The 16150-nt window shown below is 34.9% G+C and overlaps 2 protein-coding genes and 1 pseudogene across 2 annotated transcripts; 2 read left to right on the top strand and 1 right to left on the bottom strand.

Moving 5' to 3' along the window:
- Positions 1-1763: 1763 nt before the first annotated feature.
- Positions 1764-6984, bottom strand: LOC132191112 (MLO protein homolog 1-like; annotated as a pseudogene).
- Positions 6985-8226: 1242 nt separating this feature from the next.
- LOC132189973 (inner membrane localized protein) lies at positions 8227-11047 on the top strand. The gene is made up of 5 exons (XM_059604838.2): positions 8227-8413; positions 9425-9557; positions 9824-9920; positions 10223-10309; positions 10668-11047. The coding sequence occupies exons 1-5, from the start codon at positions 8353-8355 to the stop codon at positions 10800-10802; spliced, it is 513 nt and encodes a 170-aa protein (XP_059460821.2). The 5' UTR covers positions 8227-8352; the 3' UTR covers positions 10803-11047.
- A 1373-nt stretch (positions 11048-12420) lies between these two features.
- GAPB (glyceraldehyde-3-phosphate dehydrogenase B subunit) lies at positions 12421-15668 on the top strand. Its single transcript, XM_059605433.2, has 9 exons — positions 12421-12574; positions 12657-12770; positions 13266-13427; positions 13531-13698; positions 13785-13945; positions 14060-14121; positions 14593-14642; positions 14744-15150; positions 15398-15668. The coding sequence occupies exons 1-9, from the start codon at positions 12476-12478 to the stop codon at positions 15531-15533; spliced, it is 1359 nt and encodes a 452-aa protein (XP_059461416.2). The 5' UTR covers positions 12421-12475; the 3' UTR covers positions 15534-15668.
- The last annotated feature ends 482 nt before the right edge of the window (positions 15669-16150 follow it).

Here is a 16150-nt window from a genome sequence, read left to right as displayed (position 1 = left end):
GATTCCCAACCTACGTGCCGGCGTAGGACAAATTTAATTTCATTTTTTTCTTAAATTAATTTATTTTTATGCTCTTATTATCTTTTATAATTAACATTAAATAAACAATATTATTTAGTAAATTATTACCCGAGTATCATAGAGAAAAATCAGCCTATAAATTAACAAGAACTTGTTTTAAAAAAATTAATAACAAATTTTTACAATCACACCATTCCATTTATATAACAGTATAACATCTTAATAAATAGCATTTTCTATATCAAATATACCCTTAAAAAATCCAGAATATATTTTTAAAGGCCATCCAATTTGACTTTTACAAATACTCCAAATCCAGGATCGCTCTATTCTCAACTTTTATGGGAAGTTGGAACCATCAGATTCTCTTTTTGGGAATGATTAATCACGTAAGTTTGTATGGATACTCCACTGATATCGACCCTTCAGAGGTAATCGGGCTATGTTTCTGTTAAATGGTCAAACTCAACCCATGTTCCACCCAATTTGTGTGCCAATTATGATCAATATGTTTTCTTTGTAAATATATTTATTTTGTTATTGGCCAAGTTAATACGAAAACGAAGTGATTTATAGTGTTAAAGTAGAAGTTTTGAGTTTGAAACTTATTTAGTTATTTTTATAATTCACCTTTTTACGTGTTGGGAGTTGTAAAGCTTTTAAATTTAAACATTATTTCCGTAATTTACTAGACATAAAACGTCTAGTTTTTAATTTTTACTTCTTACTTTTTACTAGAACAATGAAGAATCCCAATTTACAAGACCTCCTTAACTCTATGAAACAAAAACATTGTTAGAATGCATCCAAAGATAGAAATGGGATTTTTAGTGGTCATCATATTATTTGATTAGAAAAATAAGGACTTTGACTTGCATAGTTGCATATATGCTTAACTCTTCTGAGTTGCTCGAACACTATTAAACTTTATATTATCACAATTGAGCCAAAGATTAAAATAAAATAAATAAATAAACAAACAAAAACAAAAAAAAAGCACCTTGACTTGCTTAGATGCTTGGCTTAGGTGAGTAGCCTCGACCATTTAACTATAATATATTACTGTTTTGTTCGAGATGGACTTTGATTTTTGTCTAAATGGTTCTGTCGTTTCATTGCAATGCTTTAATGATTATCTTTTTTATAATCTAGAGGAAATGTGGACCCTTAATTTATATGAAGATTGATGCATTGTCCCACTAATGATTTGGAATCTTCATTCCTTTTTTTTAATTCGAAGTTTCCTTCCCTGTAAAGCTACTAAGCTAGGCTCCTCTTAAATTAAAAAATCCCATTGATACTCATCGGTGGTTTACTTTGTTTTGTTTTGTTTATTTTATTTTATTTTATATATTTTCAATAGCACCCACACAATGCTTTAAACGATATGCTATTATATTTATTTCCACTTATAGAAGAGGGATTGCATCTTACTTTTATTAGAAGCATCGTATTAAAATTTGATAGAGAAATTGATATTTTAAAGAGTCTTTCTCTTAAAGAAAAGATTAATATCTTATAGAATTTTATGAAACAATAATAGACTAATAAAGTACATTGTGACATTATGATGCATTAACAGTCCACTCTTATAAAACCTACATGTCCAAATAGAATTTGGGCAGTCCACCTACTTGCTCGAACACGATGGATACGTGAATTCTATAAAAATTCTCATATTTGCTTTTTAGATTACTAATGAAGAAATGAGCAAATCGTTGAGAATCCGAATCGCCTAAATTTTAAGCCTTAACGAATGAAAAATCAATGTTGTGTGATTCTTTCATTTCCTCCTGGTTGATCTTGCATTCTTGATTCAAGCCTGTCAGGCGTGAAACCCTCAATCTCTAAAAGATTAGTATCAGATTGGTAAGATCTTGGGGAGCTGGGAACACCTTTAGGTTCTGATTTACTGGATAGCCGGTGCTTGTGGAGCAAATGTAGGGGTGATGTTCCTCGGCTTAGTGTGCTTTCTACACTCAAAAAACCTGAAAGACTATCTACTACTATTCCAGCTTTCCTCAGCTTCCTTCGATCCTTTGCCGCCTGCTGCCATTTCTTAAGTGCCTTTGCTGTTTGTTCCTCAAAGATTGTTTTCTTCATATGAGATCCCATCTAGGAATATGAATAGGAGTCAAAAACCTTGAGCTAGCATAAGATCTATGAAAACGTTAAAGGGCGAGTTTGGCCCTACAATTTTATAGGTCAAACGCACATATTTAAATAAAATTACAAAAAGTGTCTCATTTGAGAATGTGTTTAAAAAAAATGATGATTTGAAAACGTGAAAGTACACAAATGAGTGTGTTTTTAAAGACAGAACCGATAATCCGTAATTTTACTCACTTGTGTTACTAAGGCATAGAGAGGGAAGGTGATATAGCTGCATAGGATCAGAAGGGCTACTCCAAGGGAAACCCTCGTCAGTGCTGCAGGCAAGTTTTCTTTGAAGCATGGTGCATCCCAAACTCATACTAGGCATCTAATGTAACAACAATTATGCAAAGGAAAAACTCCTTTAGAAGTTTTTTTTTTTTAATTTTATTCTGTTATTATCATAATTTATCAAATATAGGATAAAATAACATACACAAATCCACACAAAAATATGCCATTTGGAAAGCATTCTGCACATATGGCAAATTACTCTAGAGTTAAAGAGTATGTAATTATATAAAGCTCAACAAGCTACTGCAATAAATCGTCTACAAAATTTGCAATGAACATCATAAAGATATCTTCAACTAAACTGTACTACCAAGGACGGAAACGGGGCCGGAGAAGGCCATGGTCCCATGGATTATCATACCAAAAGTTATGCCTCCAGCAACCCCGTGTTCCGTGTTTGTGTACTACCATGTCATATATTATTAATTAATGTTGTCATTTGACATGTTATTTTGACTTTAATCTGTAATATTTATTTCCCTCCTCTGCAGAAAAAATCTGTTATTTCTATATTAACTATATACACAACATTATGGAGAGTAGCAGACTTGAAAGCTCACCTGGAACAATGTAAAATGTATCAAAAAAAGAATCCACTGGGGTCTATTAAACCAAAAATACTTATTGCTTGGCTCCACCACTGGAGCTCCCTTAACAACCGTGGCTCGATCTTGAACTTCTTGAGCCATCTCTATAATAATAACTTCAAGTTTCGTGCCCACCAATAGAAGTATCTGCACAAGAAAATATCATATGCAACACCTCAACACTTTGAATCGTGCCTAAAGAAATGTTAGACATCTCCAAATTATCTCACAATACTAACAAGGACACATTAACAAAGTGAGATAGTTGTGTGATTTGTAACATTACTCTTAATTATACAGAGACAAGAAACCGTATATGTCAAACCTTTATACCTCTTTTATTTCACTATGCTAATGTGACAAAGTATAATAGCTCAAAAATATTCAATAACAAATAGACATTGTCTCATTACCATAGGAAAATAAAAATATAATATATAATATTGTTCTATTATTAAGTCAACTAGTAGGAGGGATAGTTGAGCATCTCTTACAACTAGCGGTGCTAATGACAGCCAGGCGAGCGTGTACCATTCTGCACCAATGAAGTCAAAAATAAATTTTCAATACCATGATTACCATGACAAGAAATTTGTGTATGCATGCAGGACAAAATATGAGTGAAAAATGTATCAAAATGCAATTTTTTAATTAATATTCTGTTTATTTGTGCATCGTTTACGTAAGCAAATGGGCCATAGGTTTTAATTTTGAAATGTTTACCATAAAAACATTTCAAAATTGGGGGAGCTATGACTCTCAAGGCACCTCCATTTTAGGGGGTGTCAATCCGTGTTCATCTGTTAGTTTTTAGTTGTATTAAGACATAAAAATAAAAGGTTAATATTAATCTGACTCATTTAATTAAACCAGTCAGACCCGTCAATCATAATTTATAATTTTTGTATTGAGTTTATGTCGAGTTCACGAGTTATGTAAAAAATTGACAGCCTGAAATATCGTGTGTCGAGTTTGAGTCGTATTAAAATATGGGAATAAGGCTATATAGGTCAACGACAATCCGACATATTTAATTAAACAGGTCATACCCCTTAACCTTAATCTACTAATTTTGTATTGAGTTCATATCGGATTCGCAGATTATATCAAAAGTGTTAATAATCTTGATTCTATTTGTGTGTAAATAAGAGAGAGAGAGAGAGAAAGAGATTTACTGTAGACATTGAGAAGCAACAAGATGGCCGCAAAAATCCATAGAGGAATACTGCAAAAATAGGAACAAAATATAAAAACAAAAATCTTTAGCACTAGACCCTAGTGTTAAGGTAATTGTAGAAGGCATATTGGATTGAAAGATGGACCTGATTCCCACGACCATTTTAAAATCATCTTCCATGGATCTCTTAATATGCTTATGGAAATTGAATTTACTGTTTGAAGCGAAATGTGCCTGCACCATATATTAGACTTGGCTTAATCTGGCATGCATACGAGCATATAACACTAGAAAAATTGATCAATTTTTTTTTTTTTAGAAGGAAACAATAAATTTTTTACAGTAGCTTATAAAATATAAATTTTAAGATTTGTTTTTTGATAATATATATATTTGGGAGACAGAAGCCCCAATCAGTAACTTTATATGCCGTTCATTTCACTTACATTGATAAATCCATGACGCGTGGTCAAATAGTCCACCTTTGACACCGAACCAAAGAATTGCCGACAGAATGCCACCTGTAACAAACATTTCAAGTCAATAAAATTTTAAGGAAATAAGAAAATAAGGACAAAGGCAAAATGTTTTTTGTTTTATATTTTTTATTTTACATTCTCAAGATAATATATATTAACAAATTATTTAAAACACAAAATGCTCTTTAAATCACTAAAACAATTTTTACATTTATGTTACATTAAAACATTTATTCAAACAACAACAAAAAACACGTCCCAAAATAAATTAAGAAACGTTAGTTTTCCTCACGTGTTCTAAGAACAAGTATCAGTTTAACATATTAATTAAAGAAAAAATGTCCAAAAAATAATTAACAAGCAAGAAATAATTTAAAACATAGCTTAAAACAAAAAGAATAGAGCCCATTAGTAGGCCCTAGCCCACATGTGGTATCTTCAAGCTTACAATCCATATGATTCCAGGCTTGGTTGAGAAGCCAGAGTGACGCTTCACGAAGGATGTTTGATGAGTGAGCCTAAATCTTGCTGGGTCTGGAAGAAACAAAACAGAGACCCATCAGCCCATTTAATTTTGAGGAAAAAAAAAATAATAGTGAAAACAGAGGATGAGAACATTGAGAAGGAATCACCGTTGGTGAATTGATATTCCAATGACGATGTTTCCAATTCCCAAGCTTTCCATTTATTCATCTGATCAACATCCACAAGCAAATCGTAAGAACTTCAATCACAAGAGAGAGATTGCAAGGTTTGATGGCATGTAACTCATTGGTTAGATTCTAAACATTAAAAATCAAATCATTTAACTTTTCTTTGATATATTGAAATTTTTATTTTTTTAAGTCTATATAATATAAAGAAAACAAAGAACACATAATAATTTTATAGCGTGAATTGAAAGAATTTGTCCATAATAAAATAATGAGACTTACTTTAGCTTGCGCCAGAGCCATGATAAGGACGCTGTAGAGAACATGAAAAACAGCGAGGACGAATATGAATATATGCAGTTGGTGTAACCCGGATTGTGAAATCAGTGGCACTTTGTCCTAATTAGCAAAAAAAACTTGGGGTTAATTATAATTCATGAAAAATGCTAGACCTATAACTTGTTAACACTTGTCTGCATATGATTTGGGAGTGTTAAAAAATTCTTTTATGACTAATGTAGCTCTAAATATATGCTGACATGTGTCAACAAATTGTAAAAGTATTGTAGGTGTAATATTACTCTTTACACATTATCTAAAAATATAAACCATAAGTAATTGGAAAATGCTTGAGGTATCGCATCTTTTACTACAATTCTATTACAAACTCACGTGGCAATCTATATTGTATGAAAATGAGAACATGGTAAGTGTCATACGGATTGTCAATCAATCTGCAAGCATTGTAAATGTCATATGAACTATCATGTAATAATTCACATTTTAATAATTAATTTGGTAAATTGTCACGTAGCATGATAATTATGGTTTTAACGTCGTGTTTCAAAATAAGAGTTGGTGATTCTTACATATTGCGAGCAATGGTCAACTCCTGCAGGGCCTGCCAAGACTAAGCGCCATAATATACTTTCAGCATATGAAACTTCAATATGTTTCCTATAATCATGAATTTTACATGGAAGCATGGTGTCTCCAAGTTCAAAGGGGATGCATATCTTTGCTATAGATCTTGTACCCCCCGTAAGCAGTAGGGATATGAAACCTAATAGCATCAACTCTGCGGGACAAAACAAATGACAAGAATAATCAATCAAACAAACAATTACTTTGAAGTTTGAAGGGGGTGATATACATCTAACAATGCTAATGAGTTCCGTCAACTCTAACCCAATTTATTTAATTAAACGGGTCAAACATCTCGACCCTAATCCACCAAGAGAAAGCACAGCATCTATAATTAAACGGGTCAAGATCCCTCAGCTCTGTCATTGCCCAAATCTTATGTAATAATATGACACATTGACACCAAGTGCAATGGGAGACTCCTACCAGCTTTAATTTTCTCCAAGGCTTCACTCATGGCCTTCTTCCTGCGTTTCTGAAACCACTGTCATAACAGGAAAACAAAGTTAGCAGATGTTATGGATATATACCAACCTAGTACGACAGATTTATACAACCAAAAACATTACCTTTCCAATGGAATGAATTGCATGTTCTATTAACAAAGACAGAACCACAAATCCAGCACAAACAACCGCGATAGCCCATGTTGGTGTCTGCTGCAGAGACCTTTCTCCTGGAGCACTAGCAGCCATCGCTTCAAGCAATTAAAACTAGAGTAGAATCAAACGAGTTTGCATTTCGTAGGAAACAAGAGGGAGGATCTAAGCAAATATATAATGTAGGAAAATTAAGCTGCAGATGAGAGACACAATAAACTTGTCATATGCTTCTTGTTTTTTTCTGCAGGGACCGAAACGGTTGGTAATCTTATGAATATTGCCGTTGCCCCGACAGACCGAATTAATATGTTGTATTATAAAATCAAGCCGGCTGTTGGAGCCAGAATTGAGATCTGCGCCGGTCAAAATACTCAGTTATGCATGGATTACGGTCATAATCTAAAGCCATGCTTGTGGATGTTTCTGCTTATTGTTTTTCTTAATTTGCGAAGGTGGTTGCCTTTGAAGACACCAAGCGAATAATGTTTGGTATAATTATCATTTAATTTGCCTTTGGCTAGAAGCTTGTGTATTACCATTGATATCTTGAAAGTCAAGTAACATTCTAAGAGCAAAAACATCCAAAAATAAGTATATAGTAATAAAACAAGACAAAGTTTTCCTTCAAAATTAATTTGGAGGAAATTTTTAATATAAACTAACATATGTCTTTAGTAAATACACATGTTAATTTAATAGGTTGGAATGAAAAAAATTTCTCATACTCAATTTAAAAGAAAACTTTATTGTAAAAATAGGTGATTAAGTTATGACTTTTAAAATTTAAGGGTTTTTACTTGAATTGGTCATAAAATTGATGTAGTAGTCAATGTGACTATCAACTATCTACATTAATCAAATTTAATTACTTAGTGACGTAGTAAGTGTTACGTGAATGTGAGAGCAATGGCATTATCATATTAATCACAATAAAAGTTGTATTATCCCTAACAACATGCAAATGGAAATAATGAACTGTACTTTCATTTATATATTAGATATAACAAATTTTAAATTATTTAATTAAAAGAAATAATAAAAATTATTTTTTATCTCATCTTTCACCGGTCTCCGTACAGTGAATCAATGAATTCATTATTGAATTTGTGTAATACTTGTATGAGTCCACAGCTCTATTGAATTTATAAAAAGATAAATTAAAAAAATGATTGAGATAATGATGTGTAATATGTCATCTTAATTTAAGATAATTTTAGGAGTTATATCCTAATCAAAGGTGGCAATGTGTGGGAGTCCATTGGTAATCATAGGCTAGCAATTCATGTTGTCATTTTTCTCAACATTACTCAATTAAGATTTCCACCAAAAAGCATAGTAGTTATCGAACCCAGATAACACACCTGCTTGGTTTTTCCAAAACGTCTGAACGGTCTTTACCACACTCCCTCTCTCTCGCTCTCTCTATCTCTCTCACTCACAGCGTGTTTTTGTTTTCAAACAATGGCTGCTATTTCGAGTTCGTTGATTTCGATGAGAAATCCTCAAGCCCAGTTATCTCCTGGTAACTTTTCTCTCACATTTTCTTTCTTTCATTTTTTTTTTCTTGATATATGATTAGAATTAGGTCCTCTGTGTCTTTCTTGCTTGCGTTCTAGGACTCAATAAATCTGGCCGAAGGATCTGTTAGAGCGTTATTTCCATTTTTCGAATGTGATCATGTCTACTGTTCTCAGCTTTGGTGCTAATCATCAAGTCTGTCTTAGAGAGCTTTGATCTGGAAATCCGAGAGTTTCCCAGATGGCTTTTTGCGAAAAGCTTTGAAATTTAGTGTGGTTCTTGGCAAGCATGAGAGAAAGAAGGTAGTGGATACTTGTGGGCTTGAGCGTGTTGCTATGAGAGATGATAGGTTGACTTATATAATATCATTGTTATATGGGATACTGATCTTGCTCGTCCTAGAAAACCCCACTAGAATGTAGAACATTCGAAAGTAAATTTCATCAGAAATCAAAATCGGGTCTTGAAAGTTAAAGCTGCAGTCTTTGTTGGAGATTGGAACTTGGGCACTTGGACTTGTGTTTCAGAAATTTAACTCGGTTTTCTTTCAAGCTCTGAGATTCTTTAGGGTCTGCTTGGGGTGTTTAGGTTGGAATTTTATCCGACACCTGGGTTTTCACTTAATTTTGTAATGGTATCACCTCCTCTATCACTAATCTTATGATACTCTTATCTCAGATATATAAACACACTTTAATGTTGGTATATTGTTGCTCTTTTTGTATCTTGTCATCGTAGGAAGCAGTAGTTCTTGAATTCTAGATGGCTGGCATACTTGACAGTTGGTAGAGGTTCATTTTACTAAACTATAAATTCATTCAACCTGATGTACAAGGTTTTATTTTGGATGTCTCTTTGCGGGAAATATTTGCATGTATGGTTGTTGCTTATGAAAGAACCACCTAGTATGTCTCTGGCTGTGGAGCAATGGTTCCCAGTTCCCACACTGAGCATGTTTTCTGTTATTGGTTTGACAGTACTGCTTACTTATCTATCCCTGTGAACTCTTTTCTAGGATCTACTCTCAAGTCATCGAACCAATTTGTTGGGAATGCAGCTCCCTCCAACTTGTTGCTTGGTACCAATCGTGTAGGGAAATTGCAACTTTGTACATCCAGAAGGCCGCTCATAGTTCAAGCTGGGAATAGGTATCATCTTTGCCATTACTTTGTAATCATAATTCTTTGTAGTCCTTCTCTGAGATTATGATATGCCAAGCGTGGTGCAAAAATGCATAATAGATTTTGTTTTTGTCAGTTTGAAGTGAGTTGCTCAATCTATGACATGTTTACCTTCGAATTTACATGTTTCACGTTTTATTTTATTTTGTTTTGGGTGGGGATGGAGCCTTATTGTATTATATATGACTAGAAATTCTAAATGCCATTATCCTGCTTATATTGTCTAATTACAGTGATCATGGATGGCCAAGCAGTGCAAGCATCTTTGTAGGTGGCTTTGTTTTGGGAGGACTCATAGTTGGCACACTCGGTTGTGTATATGCACCTCAGGTCTAGTTCTTGTTAATTTACCTGTAATTAACTTTTCCTGCAAATGGTAGAAGCCAGTATACTGTGGGGCGTCCCTTAATATTAAAAGATGCCACATGTTGATTCAATGGGTTATCTACTTTTAAATGATCATAAGAGTATTGTCTACATTCTTTAAATATCTAGTGGTGTAGCATTGTGGAGATTCCCAGTGCAGCAATCTATGGGCTATGGGACCTTATGCTTCTCTTTGACAGTTGTATGTGGCAATCCTCGATTTCTTTTTCCTCACTACATTTCTAATTTATTTTCTTCTCCTACAGATCAGCAAAACACTAACTGGAGCTGACCGAAAGGATTTAATGAGGAAACTGCCCAAATTCATATACGACGAAGACAAAGCTTTGGAGGTGGAAAGTTGCTCTTGACTCCATCTGTCTATAATCAATTAGCAGGATAGATCTTTTCGAGGCCTTGCTTGACTTGCTCCTAATTTATAATCATGTAAAATTGTTTTTTGTTGCTTTATTCATATTTCTTTGCTCACTCAGGTACTCTAGTGTTTTGCTGAAACGTGTTTACCCCATGTTCAGTTTTTCATATTTTTCTACTTATCAAAAAAAAGCTTCTCATATTTTTCCTCAGAAGTCAGCTGTTTATTTTAACTCAGAAATTCCTTGATGTGCTGTTGTTTCTGTTGACATGATTACTCTCTATGTTTATGTTCTGAAACATTCATGCATTATGAATGACCCTTTCTTTCTATAGAGAACACGGAAAGTACTGGCTGAGAAGATTGCACAGCTGAACTCCGCTATAGATGGCGTTTCAACTCAGCTCCGATCAGAAGAAGAGCCAAATGGTGTGGATGTGATCTCAGATGAAGTTGAAGCTGCTAAATAATTTCTCTTGATTATGTCATGATATAACTGGCCTTATCTACCAGTAACTTCCAGATTAATAAATAGTAGTTGAATTTCTTGTAACACCTTTTTCCCCCTCTCAACAATCAGTTTACTTGTTTCTTCAACATGGTGACTTTTTAGACTGGGTCTAGATATTTTGACAAATATTATTCTGGTGAATTGCTTGGAACTGGTGTCAAGTTCTATGCAATATTATTCTATACGTGTGTTCCATCCTGTGTATCAGCAGCTATTTCCGTGACATAGTCTTGTTGATGGTAGCTTGTAATTGCTATGGCCAAAGACCCTTGAGAGAAAATCATTGGATATCATCAGTTTATCCAAGAGGAAAAATGTTGGACATCCTGCATTTTGTTGTCACAATTTATCATGAGTTGGTTCCTGCCCTATTTTACCGTTTCATTTTCATTGGTCTCTAACAGGCTATATAGGTTCTTAAAGTGCCGTTCACAAAAAGAAGCTGGAATTACTTACAAATTGAAAACTATGCTAATTCTCCTATATATTACTGAGGGAAATATGGATCTTGGAATTATTAGGGAGATCTTTTATCCGTGGTGGTGGTTCTTTATGCTCATTTATCATACTCATTTCACACCGGCTGAAGTGATGTGTTTTAAGTAACTTTCATTTTGTTATTTTAAATGGCTAACATGAAAAATCACTTAAAATACGTTAGGTCAATCAGTGTGAAATAACGAAAGAGTAGCATTACTCTCGCTAGAATGTGGCAAGCGGAGTCGATGTTTGAGTTGTTGCTTTATATCATACTCATGTTGTATAGACTTTTTAGTGTTCACAACCTTTCACGTTAAATTTGTGATGATATCTCGGCAACTTGGTCCAGCACCATGGGATTTTGATCCTAAATTTCTTATCCTCAAAAGTACGAAATGAAAGACAAAGTCGCCTAAACACAAGATGCCCTTTTTTCCTTTCCTTCTCTTTGGTGGGAAAACCATAATTTCATTTAAAGAGGGCTAAATCTATCCCTAAGAAAGTAGCAATTTCTAATTCAATCCCTGCAACATTATTAATAGCCTTACAGTCTAATGAATCTAATAGAATTTCTCTTAAATCAAGACCCTCTTAAATTTGTTGTTCGAATTATATGCAATTCAGACAGTTCCCATTAAGAGGCAGGTGTGGAGTCTATCTATATTGGACATCAAATTTCTGGAAATCCCAATCCATTTAACTTCTTTATAAAGAAAAAGGTTTAAGAACATAGACTGCATATGATTTTCTTCCTAAAGTAAATGACACAGATATTCTGCTTTGAATTGAATGTTCTCCACCATCAGCCATGATTTCTTAACAGCCAGAAATATGCTAATAAAAGATCTAATGGATGGTACACATCGTCCCTTTGAGAAGATGAAAGGGCATTGCTGGAAGAAATTAATGGGTGACCAATCTGTGGTTCAGATTATGAAGTTGGAGTCACAACAGTATCTTATCTCATATATCTTCAAGTACCATTCTCACCACACGTTCCTTTAACTCACTTGCAACCATAATTTTTTATAATAGTTAAAAAAAAAAAAATCAACGATGACTATGTGTATGAAATTTAATCTATTAACTGAACAAACGAATTCAACTGTATAAATACCGAGGAAGTAACTCACTTTAGCTTTAGTTGCAGCCATGGCCAGCCACGCAGCTCTAGCTTCTTCAAGGATACCAACCAGCACAAGGCTTCCTTCCAAGAGTTCCAATTCTTTCCCTACCCAATGCTCTGCTAAGGTCATGCATAAAGTTCATGTAAGAAGATGTTTTTGAAGCCTTTTGGGTTTTCTAAGGTTCTCAATTCATTTTGGTTGTGCAGAGGCTGGAAGCGGCTGAGTTTTCTGGGCTTAGAGCCAGTAGCTGTGTGACCTACGCCAAGAAAGCTAGAGAGGCATCCTTCTTTGATGTCGTGGCTACCCAACTTACTCCCAAGGTGATCTTATTATTACTCTTAATTTCTTGTATATATACACATACACCCACACACACACACACACAAAAATACCTTAGATTTGATTCAGCAATCCATTGATGACTCAAACTTTGCTAAAAAGAGAAAAGAAGAAAAAAACTTCCACTCTTAAAAGCTTGGGGAAGCTTTTATTGAGCTTTTCCAAACAATCTTGTGCCAAGTTTGGGTAAAAAACAAAACCCAGTTGAGCCAAAGGATAGGCTGCTTGACTTGCGGCTTATCCAAACAATCTTGTCCCAAGTTCAAGTAGCTTGCTTTGTTTTTTAACCAGCTTAATTAGTCCCACCTTGTAATCTGCAAAATTAACATATTTCACAAGCTTAGAGACCTATCAGGCGCTGTAAGTAGCTTAAGACCTTTACTCATGGGATCTATATAGAGGGTGATGATTATTTATTTATTCACTGGATAAACTCACTTACTAATTTGTCACATTGAACATATTCTTGAAATCAGACAACAGGATCAGCCCCAGTCAGGGGAGAAACGGTGGCGAAACTGAAGGTGGCAATCAATGGATTTGGACGCATTGGCAGGAACTTCCTCCGATGCTGGCATGGCCGCAAAAATTCACCCCTAGATGTCATCGTTGTCAACGACAGTGGTGGTGTCAAGAATGTAAGATAATTTACTTATAAATTCTGAATGCCATGGCTTTTGGGGAATAAACTTTTTTAATTATATTAATCCAAGTTTCATTTATCATTGCATATATATGCAGGCTTCACACCTGCTAAAATATGATTCTATGCTGGGAACTTTCAAAGCAGATGTGAAAATACTAGACAATGAAACCATCACCGTTGATGGTAAGCCCATCAAGGTTGTTTCTAGCAGGGACCCTCTCAAGCTCCCTTGGGCTGAGCTTGGCATCGACATTGTTATTGAGGTAAAAGATACCATAAAAATTTCTCCCAAGTTGGCTCAGTTTTTGACAGACCTTGTAAGATTATTGAATGATTTGTTGTTCTACAGGGTACAGGAGTGTTTGTAGACGGCCCCGGTGCTGGGAAACACATCCAAGCTGGTGCCAAGAAAGTCATCATCACTGCTCCTGCAAAAGGTGCAGACATTCCAACCTATGTTCTTGGGGTAAATGAAAAGGATTACGGCCACGAGGTTGCTAACATTGTAAGGTCAGTGTTTCTACATAGTCTCTATCATGCTGCTTGAGCTATTTGATTTTTTTATATCAACTCTTATAGTGAAATATTCTAAACGCTGGTCAATTTTTATTTTTCCTTCTGCAGCAATGCTTCTTGCACCACAAACTGTCTGGCTCCTTTTGTGAAGGTCATTGACGAAGAATTCGGTAAGGGTTGATAGGTCTTAGTCAAAGTCAATAAAGATAAATTGATAATCTTCACTTGGGGTGGGAGTAACCATAATACAAATCTTCACTTAGGGCGGGAGAAATTAATACCACAATACAAACACTTTCTTCTCTACCTTTTCTATTCTAATGACACACATATATATACACTTAATACAACAACGGTTACTACTTTTACTAAAGAAAACTACTTGCAATCTAAGTAAATTACCCACTACCCATGTTAACAAATATTGGCATTAAAAGATAAAATTAACAATTGAAGCTAAGAACTACCACCCACGTCTTATCCCATGATGAATTGATGATGAGGTGGATGTTGAGTCCTATGAGAGGGTTCACAAAATTTGGGAGCATAAATCTAATAAGGTCCTTATGCTTCAATTTGCTTCCAGCATTAGAGAAGATTTTGTGAAAATGCATAATCTTAGACACTGCCCCATTTTGCAGGCATTGTCAAGGGGACCATGACAACTACTCATTCTTACACAGGAGACCAGGTAGACAATCAAACAGAAGAATTCTTCTCTCCTATCAAATTCTTAGTGTTATAAGGATTTCAACCAAAGGTACTTACAGAGCCTACATTGTCTACTTTCAGAGGCTCTTGGATGCTTCACACCGGGACTTGAGGCGAGCCAGGGCTGCAGCACTGAACATAGTCCCAACAAGCACTGGTGCAGCCAAGGCCGTGTCTTTAGTGCTACCCCAGCTCAAGGGCAAGCTCAATGGCATTGCACTCCGTGTGCCTACACCTAACGTGTCAGTTGTTGACCTTGTTGTGAACGTTGCGAAGAAGGGTATTTCAGCCGAAGATGTCAATTCAGCCTTCAGAAAAGCAGCTGACGGGCCTCTGAAGGGCATTTTGGCTGTGTGTGATGTCCCTCTTGTTTCAGTTGACTTCCGGTGCACTGATGTTTCTTCCACCATTGACTCTTCATTAACCATGGTCATGGGTGATGACATGCTCAAGGTGGTTGCTTGGTATGACAATGAATGGGGATACAGGTGAGGATACTGAATCACATTGTTTTATGAGCCCCTTAGAAACACGATCCAGCTATAAGAACCGTGTATCGGTTGAGTGAAGGCTCGAACTTCCGCTCTGCTGGTATTAACCAAACAAGTAGACCAATTGACTATCCTTGTGGGCTATAACTAGCTTAGTATTTAGTTACAAGTTAGTTTACAGAAGATGATTTGGTTCAATGTTCTTTTGACTATGTCCTAACAATTGTGTGGTCTTGTTTTGCAGCCAAAGGGTTGTTGATTTGGCTCATTTGGTAGCAAGCAAATGGCCAGGTTCACCTGTAGCAGGAAGCGGAGACCCATTGGAGGACTTCTGCGAGACAAACCCGTCTGATGAAGAATGCAAAGTATATGAAGCTTAGATGATTACGTACATATTTTTGGCTGATTGTCTATGGCCTATGTTTTTCAGTGTTCATTATCACCAAATGTTTATGTTGTAATGAAGGTTGAGGGAGAGGAACAATTTTATCACATGCATCAAGTTCTTCGTCTGATTTTATATTTCTAAAAATGGTCTATTAAATGAGACAAAAATATAGATATAGAAATGGTCTATATAACATATTAAACAAAAAAAATTATTCGAGGCAATTTTAACCCTAACTAATCATAAAAATACCTAACTTCTACTTGAGATCAAGTTTTCATTAGGATCTTATACGGAACAAGATTTTCTATAATTGCGGATTTCTTGTAATTGTTTATTTTCAATAATCAAATAGGCAATTGTGAGAGACCCTCAATAAGATTCAATTATTTAAATAGACGCTCGAATAAGAAGACATCCTATTCGAACAAATAGACCGCTTAAAACCTCTTTCAATCTTCTAGAATTTCGTACAAAAGAATTGCATGACATCCGTTCAAATCTCATACGCATATGCTCAATACTTTTTTTCCTATAACACATTCTAATAATTAATAGCACTATAAATAACTTTAGAATATTAATAATTAATAAATATGAGAGAATACA

This window comes from Corylus avellana, chromosome 9 (genome assembly GCF_965113065.1).
Source record: "Corylus avellana chromosome 9, dhCorAvel1.hap1.2, whole genome shotgun sequence".
NCBI classification, from domain to species: domain Eukaryota; kingdom Viridiplantae; phylum Streptophyta; class Magnoliopsida; order Fagales; family Betulaceae; genus Corylus; species Corylus avellana.
The sequence above is the reverse complement of the archived record's forward strand: the minus strand, read 5'-3'. Positions and strand labels throughout refer to the sequence as shown.

Excerpts from the sequence above, each read along its gene's own strand:
- LOC132189973 (XM_059604838.2), top strand. The coding sequence starts at position 8,353 with ATGGCTGCTATTTCGAGTTCGTTGATTTCGATGAGAAATCCTCAAGCC. Across the intron at positions 9,558-9,823 it reads ATAGTTCAAGCTGGGAATAG|TGATCATGGATGGCCAAGCA; the intron begins GTATCATCTTTG and ends GTCTAATTACAG. Across the intron at positions 10,310-10,667 it reads ACGAAGACAAAGCTTTGGAG|AGAACACGGAAAGTACTGGC; the intron begins GTGGAAAGTTGC and ends TTCTTTCTATAG.
- GAPB (XM_059605433.2), top strand. The coding sequence starts at position 12,476 with ATGGCCAGCCACGCAGCTCTAGCTTCTTCAAGGATACCAACCAGCACA. Across the intron at positions 12,575-12,656 it reads CTACCCAATGCTCTGCTAAG|AGGCTGGAAGCGGCTGAGTT; the intron begins GTCATGCATAAA and ends TTGGTTGTGCAG. Across the intron at positions 14,643-14,743 it reads ATTCTTACACAGGAGACCAG|AGGCTCTTGGATGCTTCACA; the intron begins GTAGACAATCAA and ends GTCTACTTTCAG.